At 41.3% G+C, this 15,144-nt stretch overlaps 1 protein-coding gene across 8 annotated transcripts in view; it reads right to left on the reverse strand.

The window, feature by feature from the left end:
- The window catches only part of ryr2a (ryanodine receptor 2a (cardiac)), a 263,162-nt gene that overhangs the window by 12,063 nt on the left and 235,955 nt on the right, over positions 1-15,144 (reverse strand). For all 8 annotated transcript variants that reach the window (XM_084938488.1, XM_084938482.1, XM_084938484.1 and 5 more), the window contains 5 exons: positions 12,046-12,088; positions 11,665-11,798; positions 7,479-7,539; positions 4,704-4,850; positions 4,458-4,592 (listed from right to left, as the gene is read on the reverse strand). In XM_084938488.1, coding sequence (XP_084794614.1) covers positions 4,458-4,592; positions 4,704-4,850; positions 7,479-7,539; positions 11,665-11,798; positions 12,046-12,088 — 520 coding nt within the window. The remainder of the gene's footprint in view (positions 1-4,457; positions 4,593-4,703; positions 4,851-7,478; positions 7,540-11,664; positions 11,799-12,045; positions 12,089-15,144) is intronic.

Genomic DNA, 15,144 nt, shown 5'->3' on the forward strand with positions numbered 1-15,144 from the left:
AGCTCATTAAACCAGGGACCGAGGGAAAGTATAAAACATGTTCTGTGGTTGGACAAATAAATATTTTAAATTCTTTTTGGATGATGCATCCTCCAGACTACAGAGGAAATGGACCATCCAACTTCCTGTTAGCACTCAGTTACTATAGTGCCTGTGGAATTGGAAAGGCCAAATCAATGCTGAAAGGTATGTTCAGTTTTTAGGAGAGCATGTGCTTCCATCCAGATTTCTTCAGGGAAGGCGTTGCAAAACAATGCGAAACCACAAAAAAATTTTTCTTCCATCTTAGCAAGGCAGAGCTATTAATGCATCAGTAACAACACAGCGCAATGTTTGTGTTTGTACTTAAAAGCACCGCAGCACATTCGCAGACAGAACCTGCCCGGTGCTATGCATATGGCTTATGTAGCGAGTCATAAATAAACAGCTGTAGCAGCACAGATTACAGGTTTTACAGTCTTACTAATGTTTATATACAGTGGTTCCATCTTGGATGGTTAAGTTGGGCTGATCGAGGCTGTTGGTTGATGCGATGTTCAGAGTTGGAAATCTGACTTGAGGGGACACTGAAAAATTCAGGAAATTCCGACTTCTGCTTTCACATGGAACGCACCATCTGACCATTTTTACTACTATAAGCCTTATTGTAAGGAAGGAGACAAATCTTGCTAGGGCAGTGCTGTTCATTAGTGCATCTCACCATCCCACTAAGCGCCTGTCACCTTCTTGAACTACAGACAGGCAGAGCTGCAACACTTAGCCCCTAATAGGAGACAAAAGAGCTCTATGGAATGCAATGGGTGGCTGACTATAGGGGATTAGTGTGTGTTTGTGTGTCCTGAAATTTCCGGGTGACAGAAGGCTTCCTTCTACCCTCAGAAAATACCATAGAGCCCTTATATAGTATTTCTTTCAGATGGCTTAGCAGCAGAAAACATTCTCATCTAAGCTGAGTCTGTGTGTACTTGGCATGTCTCTCATCACTGACAAGATGGTCTAATGTTTGGCTTTGCGATACACTTATCTTTCACCCCTGACTCACACTGACCTGCATTAATGACACAGGTGTTTATGTACAGGTAATGGCTTACACTTCCAACATTTAAATTCATCATAATTGTTCCATTTCGGTTTCATGGCCACATCTTTGGTTAGACTTTACTATGTCACAAAGTTGTCTCTTTTAAACTGGCTAAACAATGGAAGCTTGTGCTGCTTAGGTAAGGTAGGTAGGCACCGCTATCATGAAACTGGTATCCCAGTTTTCTACTAATATTATCTAATGTTCTGGATATTTATAATTGAGCTATTTGTATATATTAAAGCTATTTCTTATATTTTGTAAACTTTGTAATATATTGTATTATTTATTTTACTTCAGTCTGTTACTGTTTTTGTCTTGGAGAAACTGTAACTGCATAATTTTCTTAGGGATTAATAAAGTATCCTGATTCTGATACTCCAAATGCCCTTATCCAGCTCACCAATTTTGGATAGACTTCCTGGAGCCAAATAAGGTAACTCCCAAAGACAGTCTTAAATTGAGCTTAAATCACAGTAAAGGCTCAGGTTAGTAACATATAATTATTTATATTACTTGCACTGTTGCTATTCCCAAAAACGTAATAGATGCCTGAAAAAGAAGCGGACAAAATAAGTAATTTTCTTACTGCCTGAGGGTAACACTGCCGAGACTAAAACTACTGACTCAAAGCTCTCTGTCCATAAATGGAAGTGTGTGCTCTTTACAGACAGCAAAAAATGAAGTTTTAGTGAGACAAACTTGATGGGAGCAACTTCCCACAGCCAAGAAAGTGAACTGCAGCAGTGCATACCAGACATCCCAGTATTAGCTTTGGGTACAAAAAAGTATTTGAGATGTCGAGGCTCTCTTGGTGTAATTTTGGTAGGCTGGCCACTCCTGAGAAGCTTCACAGGTGTTCCATTTTTTTCATTTATGAATAATGGCTCTTACCCAGCTCCTGACTTTAAGCTGTCCCGTGGTTCTAATTATAGTCATCTATCATCCACCTAAATATAATGACTTGTTCATTTCGGAATTTTCAGACTTCTTGACATGTTTTATTGCTTACTATGAAAGGATCCTTATAGTGGGGGACTTTAATGTACATCTATGTTGTGAGGATAAACCCCTGGTCAAGGATTTCTTGAATGTAATTGATTCCCTAAACTTCACACAATCTGTGTCTGGGCCACGTAAGGGCCACACCCTCGACCTTGTCTTGGGTTATGGACTGAATGTATCAGTGACTGAAAATTGTGTTTTACCTATTTTAGACCATTCATATTTGAATCGCTAAATTTCCAGCTTCTGAGAGGGGAAACTGCCCCTCAGATCATCTCATCATATTAGCCACGAAACATTGCTTGGAGTTAAATTACATTTGCCTGATGTGTTGGACCCCATTTTTTCCCATGAGTTATGTGAGGACACTTTGACTGTGAATTTTAATAACGCGTCCAACTATTGGACTCTGTTGCTCCTGTAAAGAAGTTAAAATGTAAAAAAAGGAACCCTATGCCCTGGCTAAATGAGGAGCTCTCGAATTTGAGAAGAAATTGTAGAAAAGCAGAGCGTCACTGGTGATCTTTCAGACTTGAAGTATTTCTCCAGGCTCGGAAAGACCCATTGTCTTTTTTTCAATGTTCGATGTCAGCAAATTATTTCTCAAATCTCATCATGACTCATAAACATATCTCAAAACTTTTATTCAACACAGTGTCGCAACTTACAGAGAGTAAGTCAGCTCTGCTGTTCAAGTTTGACAGCTCATGACTTTCTTATGTTTTCAGAGACAGGGCTGCAACACTTAGAAATCAGATTATCAGCACTAACAGGCAAAGCAGCTGAGTAGTCTGACGAACAGCTTGAGGAGGGAGTAAATTGTTCTCTGACTTCAAGGTTATTTCTCTGTCTGGATTAACTAAGGTTGTAAAAGCAGCTCGATGTACAACCTGTTCTTCGGATCCTCTACCAGCCTGGGCTATAAAGGAGTTGTGGTCAGCATTAGGACCCTACAGTCTTTTAAATACTTCATTGATGACCGGAGTCTTCCCTGCCTGTTTTAAATCAGCTGTGGTAGTGCCAAACTTGAAAAAGCCTGGACTAGACGTTGACATGGTTGCAAACTATAGACCCATCTCACATCTGTCTTTTTTGTCTAAGGTCTTTGAAAAAGTTGTTTTTAAGCAGTTCACTGAGCATCTGTCAACTAACTATCTGTTTGAAGCATTTCAGTCTGCGTTTAGACCAAATCACTCCACAGAAACAGCTTTAGTCAAAATGGTAAATGATCTGCTGGTAAATGCAGACAACGATCGCACTTCAGTTTTATTACTGCTGGATCTAAGTGCTGCGTTTGACACTGTGGATCACTGCATTTTATTGGATAGGCTTGAACATTTTATTGGAGTTATGGGAAATGTTTTATCATGGCTGAGATCCTACCTGTCTGGAAAATTTGAGCACATTACCCCTGTACTGAAATCCCTTCATCGGCTACCTTGTCAGGTTCGAGCAGATGTTAAAGTCCTGCTGCTCACCTACAAGGCTTTAAATGGTTTGGCACCTTCATACCTCTCTGATCTCTTGCACCCTTATGTTCCATCCCGTGCTCTCCGATCCCAGGATTCTGGCCTTTTAAAAGTTCCTAGAGCCAGAAAAAAAAAACTATCGGGGAACCTGCTTTTTCTTTTTGTGCCCCATTTTTGTGGAACAACCTCCCTCAAGATATTAGGCAGGCATGCTCTGTGGAGGTTTTTAAAGCTAAGCTGAAGACTCACTTGTTCATAAATAAAGTTATTATTATTCACTGGAATCCCAAAAAGCCGTAGACATGGCTCTGTAACCTTTTATGACAGATTGACAGATGATAATAGATGACAGACAGACTGATAGAGGTCAGTTACTTTGTTTCTCATCTCTTTCTGAGTTTCTTTATATTCTGGCTCGTCAAACTGAAGGGTCCATACAAAAGGGACCCCCTCAAACTGACTTTTAGTTTTAGTCACCTTGTTTCCCAGCAAATTAACTGTTCTGTCACTAGTTATAAACTAGGAAATTAGCATAAACTAATGTAAGTCTATTAGCTGAAACCAACCTAATGACAACCTGCTCTGAACAGGCACAGGATGGTGCTAAACATGTTCTAAAACCTTTCAATTTAAACATTTTTTTATTAAATCCAGTTTCACAGACAGTGTTAAATCTAGGACCATTTCTGAGAGCAGGGCTCCATGGTGTAAGTTAGTATTTATATATGTAATGTTTCTATTTTAAGGCCGACTCTATAGCCCTGTTCTTTAATTTTAGATAACTTGTTTTGTGAAACTGACTGATTCTTAAAACATGCTGTGATGCAAATTATCTGTCGTTTTGATCATCTGCCCAGCACTATTATTCTGGTTCACTACAGTCTAATACATGTCATACTCACTGTCAGCATGTCATCACACTTCATATCTGGCAGTTCTCCATCTTCACTCTTGTTGTAGAACTTCCTGAAAAAGTTGAAGGCCACTACTGTGTAGAGGTACACCACCACTGCTAATAGGCCAACAGTTAACACTAGCTGGAGAAGGGGCAAGAAAAGACTGCTGTGATGCAAACAAGGGCAAATATCACAAGCTTCACTCAATATTGACAAATGTTTAATTTTATAATATTCATATAGTGTTCTCACCTGTTTGCCATTGTGTGTGACTGAGGAGAGAATGGTACGCAGTGTCTTAAAACCCATGGCAATGTCCAGTAGATGGGCAGCAAAGAAGAAGTTGTTATAGTGACCCAGAATGGACATGGTCATATACCAGGCCAGATACAGGAAGGACTACAAGGACGGAAGATGGAAATTCAGTCAATACTGACTATCGCAATGAGTGTAAATGAGCCGCTGGTTTACAATATTAGGTAACATCCAGGCTGCTGATTGTGTAGCTAATAAATCAAATAAAAGCATCATAAAACATTTCAAATGATAATTACCAGACAACAGATTAATGACTCTTGACACAGATGTGGATGACACATCACGATCATTGCTCAGTTAGCAGCTACATTTACATTTATACACTTTCAATGTGGAGGAGCGGCAGCTCTAATCCGAGTCCCTCTCGGATGACCGAGCTCCTAAGTGAGAGCCCACTCACTCTTCGAAGGAAACTAATTTCTGCCACTTATATTAGCGACCTCACTCTTTATGTTACTACCTAGAACTCGTAACGATAAGTGATTGGCCGATGAAGTGACAGTTTCACCACAACAGATTGGTACACTATCCACATCACTGTGGATGCTGCCCCAATTTGTCCGTCTATCTTGTGTTCCACTTCTGAACGAGACCCCGAAATACTCCTCCACTTGGGACAGTAACCTGTCCTTTAGGTGGCGTGGGCACTCCACCTTTTCCAGCTGAGATCCATGATCTCAGATTTGGTGGTGCTAATTCTCGCCGTTCACACTTGGCAGCAAACTACTGCAGTGCAAACTCGAGGTCATCACCTGATGACACCAACAGAACCACATCATCCGGAAAAAGCACCACAAAAGATTAAATCCTGAGTCCACCAAAGTGGAGACCCTCCACCATCTGGCTACGCCTAGATATTCTGCAGAGACGTGACAGCCACGGCAGTCCTCCAAAGCCTTCAGGAACTAAAGATGAATCTCAACCAGGGCCCCTGCCAGTGTGCAGATGTTTACCATCTGTCATGGTAAATGGACTGATTCTTATGTAGCGGTGTTCTACTCTCCTGGAGCGCTCAAAGCACTTCATACAACATGACACTTTCACCCATTCATACCCATTTACACAAGCACCTTTTTCTACACTTTTAAGTGCATCCTATCTAACACTCACACACATTCATACTCCAATGGATGCATCAGAGAGCAATTTGGAGTTTAGTATCTTGCCCAAGGATATTTGGCTTGCAGACTGAGGGAGCTGGGGATAGTCAGTAGATGACCTGCTTTACCTCCTGAGCTACAGCCACCCCATTACATTTATATTTAGAAATGGCATAGTAAGAAGAAGTAATGATATGACTTGCTAATACCTTACTATTACCTTAGTAAGGCTTAATAGTGTGACATTATTATAAAGTGCTACCCAGTACAGTATAATATCTGCACCATGGAAGTCACTTCAAGACATGTCTGTGAAGAAAACACTACTGGTTTTTCAGTAAGGCATACATTTGACTGTATCAGAAAAACTTAGGAGAGTTTTCTCCAAGCATGACATCCCGGTGCATTTCAGACCCAGCAACACGCTCAGACAAAAACTGGTTCACCCGAAAGACAAAACGCCAAAACACAGACTTAACAATGTGGTGTATGCTGTACAGTGCAGCGAGGAATGCCCAGACCTCTACATTGGAGAGACCAAACAGCCACTTCACAAGCGCATGGCACAACACAGAAGAGCCACCTCCACAGGACAAGACTCAGCAGTCCATCTGCATCTTAAGGATAAAGGACACTCTTTCGAGGATGCCAATGTTCACATTTTGGACAGAGAGGACAGATGGTTTGAAAGAGGAGTGAAAGAAGCCATCTATGTCCACTGTGAGCGACCATCTTTGAACAGAGGCGGGGGTTTACGACACCAACTCTCTGCCATCTATAATCCAGTTTTGAGATCCCTTCCCAGACGCCTTAACGCCCACTCACATCCTGGGCCATCTGACCTCAGGAATTCGCATGATAAGGTGGGGCCAGGTTTCACAATGAACACACCCGAAACTCTGGCTGATTGGGACCCACACCCGCTTTCACACCTTGGCTCAGGCGATTAGAGGATCATCAGGGGGTCCTTTTGTCCCTCTGTGGGGGGATACTCCCACTAGGTTTATATCTGGGACTCTCCACCATTTGACCTTAGAACTGAAGAAGCTTCTCGGATGAGAGGTGAAACGTCTTCAAGTAACTTAAAGAAGTCCAGACGCTTTTCTTTGCAAGCTCCTTTGACTACGATGACCTGGATGACTGAGAACCTTCACAGACATACATTTGACTCACTTTAGATGAGGTCAAACAAAATGCCAAACTATGAAACTAGTAACTCCCTGAATTAAACAATTAATTTATTAGATACTAATATGTATTAATGTAGGAGCACTGTTTTATAAACATTGAGCCAAATGCTTCATATTTATCCCAATATTTTTATATGACATAATTGCCAGACACAATAACCAGAATTTTATCTTATAATGTTATGGGCCGATGCAACAAGTCATATGATGCCGTTACTGCTATTGATGTTAAATGCCATAAGCAACTTTAAAACATTTTATACAGGAACTAACTAGAACACAAAAGTTGAGGTAAACTAAAAATGTCCCCGTGAAATTACTCTGATATAAACAAAAAAGACAAAAGAGTTAAGAACTTCTGCAGAGAATCCACATGATGGAGCCAGACATCGCTGTCCGGAGTGATTCTGATTGCTTACATTGTCTGTGAACACAACCCCCAGCTTCCAGATCTGGTACTTGACATCAACAGAGTTCAACCTGTGAACATAGTGAGAAGACACAGAGTCTTTTTACATGTACATTAAATAGTAACAGTTTTCATGTTTTGATGAAAACGTGAACAGAAATGGTTTAAATGAAAGAGGCTCTCTGTTATGAGAACTGAAGATATCTTAGCTCCTTTACCTGGTATAACCACTTTGAAAACATATGTGAATGTGACAGGATCATGTCTTGTTCAGTGTTCAGATAAACAATACTGTAGTTCTGTTTACATGATTGTACCTGCTATTCTTTGTTGCAGAAAATTTCTTATTAATCCAAATCCCCCATAGAGGATGACCCCATGGAACCATGACTTTATTAAAGTCACTGTCAGCCAGACTGACAGATGCAGGAAATCTCCTTTGTGTTCTTCTCTGAAGTTTGAGCTCTACGTGAGCTTTAAATGCTGAAGTAGAGTAGAAAAGGGCTATGTAACCAACACTTTACAATTTAAAATCCTCCACTAAATACCATTAAAATGCACACCTACAACCTGCTACAAGAAATATTTTTCCCTGTACAGTACAGTTTTAAACTTCATAACAACTGTATGGTGGGTCATTTGGACAGTGATGGAAGGTAAGGGCATGGCCACTTTGACTGACAGGTGACTGGCCTATAAGTCAGCTGTAACTGATCATTATTCGATTACCTAACTGGCAAACTGCATTTTTAAATGGAATTACAAAAATAGCAATAAAATAATCTGATCTAATAATTAAAAAGAAATTTAAAAAAATTCTGTGCTAGACTAATGAGCACAGCTTGAGTCTTCTACCAAAACTTAGTTAACTTTAATTGAAATGTTTATTTTAACACTCGGTGTGCTAAGTATTAACCATTTCCTGCAGCATTAATCTCCTGGTTTGTAAAAATGTTGCATTTTACTGTTATATTTTTATGTTCTTTATAGAATTGAATCACCAATTTATCACCATCCTCTAATCAGAATAAGAATCAGAAATACTTTATTGATCCTGAAGGAAATTATAGGTTACAGCAGGCAGTACGCTAATGTCGCATGCGCACTTACAAAGGAACCCTCTGACCAAACTTTACACAAACATCACATTGGGAAGACATGTCAGAGAAGTAGGCTGATAGGAGAAAAAACAACAAAAATACATAACATGAGGTGAGAGGAGGAGAAAAAAAACTCCACTCAGACTGAGCTCCTAATGGGAGAACAGTTTGAGAACAGAAAAAACACCCCAGCACAAAAAACACATGTCTGTCAATACACCATAGAAACACAAGACAAGCAACAGGGGTGGGTCCAGTTGACCCGCCATCTGCCCCGGGGTGGGGACAGGCATCGAAGGCGTTTGAAAAGGGAGGGGGGATGAGTGTAACTACCCTTTTGAAGTAGGTGACACTCATAGGGATCATTTTGTGCCAAATAAGAGTTACTTGGCCCAGAAAACACACATATTTACGTGAGCAAAAAAAGTTCATAATATCCAACATAATGCAACTTGCAATGATGACTTATGCTATGAATCTAACCTGTTCTGGAGCAGGTTGTGCTCCAGATTAGAGACCAGCAGTTATAAAATCACTATGTACTAACTAATCAGTTATCCAGAAAATAGCGCCGCCATTTGTGGAACATCCCTCTGAGGGATCTTTTGTCTTTCCCTGAGCATCAAAAAAAGAAACAAAGATTCTAAAACAAACCCATTTTTGATCATTTTTTCCCCCGTTGGCTGTAATTTATTAAGTTATTTAAACAGTGGTAAATGGTAAGTGGCCTGTATTTGTATAGCGCTTTTCTAGTCCCTAAGGACCCCAAAGCGCTTTACACATCCAGTCATCCACCCATTCACACACTGGTGATGGCAGCTACATTGTAGCCACAGCCGCCCTGGGGCGCACTGACAGAGGCGAGGCTGCCGGACACTGGCGCCACCGGGCCCTCTGACCACCACCAGTAGGCAACGGGTGAAGTGTCTTGCCCAAGGACACAACGACCGAGACTGTCGGAGCCGGGGCTCGAACCGGCAACCTTCCGAACTCCCAACTCTTGAGCCACGATCGCCCCTCACATTAACATATGATCCTTAAATGGACACCTATTTGTACTTTTTGACCTTATATCAAATATGCACGTAGTCTAAGCCTATGTTTTACATTTTGTTTACAGTTTTTTTTTTGCTTGCTCATGAATTATTAAACACCAAAGCTGCAGTGGAAAGGAAAACTCGTAATAATTAATTTAATCAAATACTTGAATAAAGTCCATCATAATCCCTGTCTTAATGATAGAGTTGCAATATTGATGAGCTGACAATTGGCATTTTTCCAGGCTTCAAATGAGCTAGACTTTTAATTTAGTAGCTATCTTCCAATCTTACTGACCAAAGTGCTTACACACTTCTAATACTATATTACTCTGCAGTGTCTCCTTTCACACATACTCATACTGCTGTGTTGCTTTTAGCCATATTACATGTTTTAATTCTTTGTACAGTACTTTTGAAATTTGCTCACTTCCTGATGCTTTTTTTCCCCATATTTGTCACCTTTGCATAGGTCATCAAACAAAGTTTAACATTAGACAAAGACAACCTGAGCAAAAACAAAATGCGGTTTTTAAATGATAATCTCATTTATTAAGAGAAAAAAATCTGCCCAAATCCTGTGTGAAAAAGTAACTGCCCCTAAACTTTTTATTAGTTGTTCAACCAGCAGCAAGAATTGCTACCAGGCATTTGCTTATTGCTTATTGTGTCTTTCATATCACCGTGGAGGAATTTTCGCTCCCTTTTCTTTGCACAGTTGTTTTAATTCAGCCATATTTGAGGGTTTTGGAGAGTGAACAAGATACTTACAGTAATCCCAAAGGATCTTAATGGGATTTATGCCTGGATCTTACAGTGAAAATGATGGTAGTTTAATTTTACTTTGAAAAGGGAGTGCCTTGGATTGTTTTGATATTTAACCCTGTACGTATACCTTGCAAATAGAAGTGGGTTGAATCCAGGAAGTGTTCCTTCTTGAAACCAATTGGGATTTAAGTGAAGATTTTTAGTAAGCTCCAAAGACATTTGGAGGTGAAAATGTTGAGCTGGTGTGTTTTGGCTTACTGACCTAAAGGATAACTTGAGTGCGCTTAAGCTTCGGGGAACAAACTCATGGCTGGATATTCTCCAGTCATTTTGCAGGATGAAGACAAAGTTATTTGCTGAGCTGTGTAAATTTTATTCAGCTTTTGTTTCACTCCCTTTGACGAACTGGCTCTTACGACATATAGCAATTGTGAATGGTGTGTTGGGAAGTCATTTTTTTATTCAGTGTTGTCAAAAAACATAATATAATCGAAATGCCAGCAAACGCTATTCCTTTTTTGTTATTTTTGTCTTCACTTTTTCCAACTTCCTGTCATCAGAATGTCTGCCCCCACCTTTCTTTCACATAAATGCATGATCCTAGCCTTTCTATGTGATTGGCCGCATGGTGTGCCCATCAAAATAATGTCCCGCCCCTGCCTGCATGGATTCTCAGCAGGGCTAAGCAGGAGTGGCTAATGATTCATCTCTCCGACGGGAGGAAGCTTTTGTTGTTCGCTACAAAGAAGCAACTCTTAGAGCCGTCTCGTTTGCGAACAACACGTCTCCAACAACGCACTCATGAACAAATAATTTCATTATTTGGGTAGCCAAGTAATAATGTCACTAATCGTTACATAGAAAGATATTATTATAAACATTAGCCGGACCTACTATTAAGCTTAATAAGCTAGCGGTGATCGCATTAGCATCTCTTATCAACAACTAACCCTGAAGGTATGCAAAATAAAATTTTGCTCATTCGGCTAGTAAAAGAACTGACATTAAGTAGACAGATCACAATCATCACATTGTTATAAACAGTTTAAATGAACTATTTAACATTGTCATGATGTGTAAAAAAATTTTTAAAACAAATGAGCTTGTGCCTCTTCTGCAGTTTCAGGGGCAAATCCGCTGAGCTATCCTGTCATCGGATTGGAACTATCCTAATAAGACAGCAGTGCCCCCACACTGACATTGTTCCTGTAGTCAGACTTTTCTTCCCCATAACATCTCTCTCTCACACACATAAACTCTATTACTTGCACACTACACACAGACTACTCACACTGCAGCAAGCGAACTGTCTTTCCTGGGTTTTCTCTTTTTGTGAGCATCACTGAAGTCCAGAGCAGCTTTGTCCAGTCCCAGCAGCTCACTGATTCGGTCATGGCCATAAAACTCCCCATATTTATCCATCACCTAAGAAAGAGCAGGACTTCTTAAACAGATGCTTTCCACTTTTTCATTTCCCAAAACAGTATTCTATCTAGAAAACCTTAAACTACACAGGGAAAGATCACACCAATGTGGCAGGACTGTAGAGAATGAGCTACCCAGTACAACCAGTGTCCTCAAAGACTTGCTATATGTACAAGTTCAATTTGGAATTTAGGAAAACATTTTTAAAATATTTTTATCCAGTAAAACAAAACAAAACAAAACTTACCTTTCTCTTCACAAATTTATCCCAGTAGTTATTGGGGAAAGATCTGAAAGTCAAAAGACAAAGTTACTGATGGGTCTGTCTGGCACAGGCCCACTGCTGGAACGAGACAATTCTACTACAACAGCAAAATCATGACGCAAGTCACCAAAGTTCTTTGTGTTACTCGTGCACGAGGGAGGCCCGACTGAAGTCGAGTGTTGTTCTGCCCACTTGACCTCCGTCGGCCTCTCAGCCAGGTTCCCTGTAGCGCTCCTTTTATTGTGGTTACATCAATATGCATAGGTTCATTAACATATGACATCTTACATAGCCGTACATCTGAACAAAGAGTACCAGTCTGTGCATAGTGTGTGTGTGTGTGTGTGTGTGTGTGTGTGTGTGTGTGTGTGTGTGTGTGTGTGTGTGTTCCTGTGAAGACTCCCCAAGCTGGTGCTAGGAGCGCTGCGGTCCACCTAAACAAAGGGCTCTTATACTTAACCAGATACAGAGTAGGTGTCCTCCTATACCATAAATCACTAAGAGAAGGTGTGACCTCTCTCATGACCTTAAGATGTGTGTGTATGCCAGAACACTCTGAAAGGCACACAGAGTCGTTACAGACTACCAAGGATCAAACCTCTATCAATCTACAAACAATTTTATACTTCTAAGAATATATGGTTATATATTTCTAAGCATAAATGACAATCCACAATATAAACCTAACAGTTACTCTCTCTTTCGCATTTACGCTCAGTTCTTTCTTCACCACAACAGACCGGTACAGCATCCGCATCACTGGAGCCGCAGCACCAATCCATCTGTCGATCTCCTGCTCCCCTCTCCCCTCACTCGTGAACAAGACACCGAGATACTTAAACTCCTTAACATGGGGCAGAAACTCGTCCCAGAACCAGAGTGGGCACTCCTGCCTTTTCCGGCTGAGCACCATGGCCTCAGACTTGGAGGTGCTGATTCTAATTCCTGACGCGTCATACTTGGTTGTGAACTGCTCCATTGTGAGCTGCTAGCCACCACCTGATGAAGCCAACAGAACCACATCATCTGCAAAAAGCAGAGACAATATTCTGAGGCTGCCCAAGTGGAACCCTTCCGCCACTTGGGTATGCCTAGAAGTTCTGTCCATTAAAATTATGGATAGAATCAGTGACAAAGGGCAGCCCTGGTGGAGTCCAACACTCACTGGGAATGAGTCTGATTTATTGCCGGGTATAGGGACAAAGCTCTTGCAACAGTTGTATAAAGATCGAATGGCTCGTAACAACAGGCCAGATGCCCCATACTGCCGAAGCAAATTCTGCTCCAAAGGGCATGGTTGAAGGCCTTCTCCAAGTTCACAAAAAACATGTAGACTGGTTAGGCAAACTCCCATCCACCCTCAAGTATCCTTTAGAGGGTTAAGAGCTTTTCCAGTATTCTGCCACCAGGATGAAAATCACATTGTTCCTCCTGTATCCAAGGATCGACTAATGGATGGACTCTTCTATCCTCACCCCGGCATAGACTTTACCAGGGAGGCTGAGGAGTGTGATCCCCCTATAGTTGGAGCACACTTAACACTTGACTGCCTCTGTGACCTCACCCCTGGTGATGGACGAGTCGTCCCCTTTGTCCCCAGACTCTGCTTCTTTGGAAGACTAACAGTGGGATTAAGGAGGTCCTGGAAGTATTCCTTCCACCGCCCAACAATATCCTCAGTCGAAGTCAGCAGCGCTGCACCTGCACTATACACAGTGCACGTAGGGCACTGCTTTCCCCTCCTGAGTCGCCTGATGGTTTGCCTGGATCTCTTCGAGGCAGTCTGAAAGTCATTTGCGGCATGGCCTCTCCAAACTCCTCCCACGCCCAAGTTTTTGCTTCTGCAAATGCCTAAGCCGCATTCGCTGTTGGTACCTATTGGCTGCCTCAGAAGTCCCACAGGCTAACCAAACCCGAGGGGACTTCTTCTTCAGCCTGATGCTTTCTTTCACCTCCGGTGTCCACTATCTGGTTCAGGGGTTAACACCATGACATTGCACCAACCACAGGCACTAACACCCTTGCCGCTGCAGTTTAGTGGAGCGACTTCAGCAATTGAGGTCCTGAACATGGTCCATTCGGACTCCATGTCCCCAGTCTCCCCCAGAATGCTGTAAAAGGTCTGCTGGAAGTGGCAGTTGAAGTACTTGCAGACTAGGTGTTCCCAGTGCAGCCTCACTTTACATTTAAGCGCCCCAGATATGTTCAGCATCTTCGCCTGACACCTGATCGAACTTACTACCAAGTGATGATCAGTTGACAGCTCAACACCTCTCTTCACCTGAGTATCCAGAACATGTGTCCACAGAGCCGATGATACGATTACATAATCAATCATCGACCTGTGTTCTAGGAATCCTGGTGCCACGTGCACATATGGACACACTTATGTTTGAACATGGTGTTTGTTATAGACAAACTGTGGTTTGCACATGGGTTTTTGAATCACTCTTTGTCTGGTCCCTTACCCAGGTTGGGTGCAGGTTATTCCCCCAACAAAAATGATATGCTAACTGATCAACAAGAAAGATAATTCAAAACTATAATTCAGTTGAAAATCGGTTGAACCTCTAACAGAATCACATCATGAGTTTCATCAGCCTGCACCTGTGCTTAACCCCCATCCTACCAACTGGGTAGGATGCAGCCCTCAGAGGTATAATTTTCTGTCATAACTTATAAGTGATTTCTTGTTTGTTTTTTTAAGCATTTCATTTTTCTATAACTTTATCAATCAATTTGTTCTTAATTGCCACATCTTTGTTTCCACTTTGAAAGGTGCTTTTTTTAAAAAATAGAAATGACCTCAGTCAAAAGCACCCAAACTATGCAGGTGTAATAAACTTAATAATTTATTCAGTTACTGTCTGCCATGAATCCTACGTATCACACGGTATAAAGAGAGGTATACTGTACTACGTCATTTTAAAGAATAACAACTCAGAGGCCATCATGGCATTCATGATCTGGATGAGAAACTTTAAAGACTGGAAGTTATCAGAACATTGCAGATGTCGCCAAATCTACCTGAGACTGACTGAAGCTCTGGTCATGCTACACATGAAAAGGAGAGCTGATGTT

Source organism: Perissodus microlepis, chromosome 8, assembly GCF_051167445.1.
Source record: "Perissodus microlepis isolate ML-2025 ecotype Zambia chromosome 8, ASM5116744v1, whole genome shotgun sequence".
Classification (NCBI taxonomy): Eukaryota; Metazoa; Chordata; class Actinopteri; order Cichliformes; family Cichlidae; genus Perissodus; species Perissodus microlepis.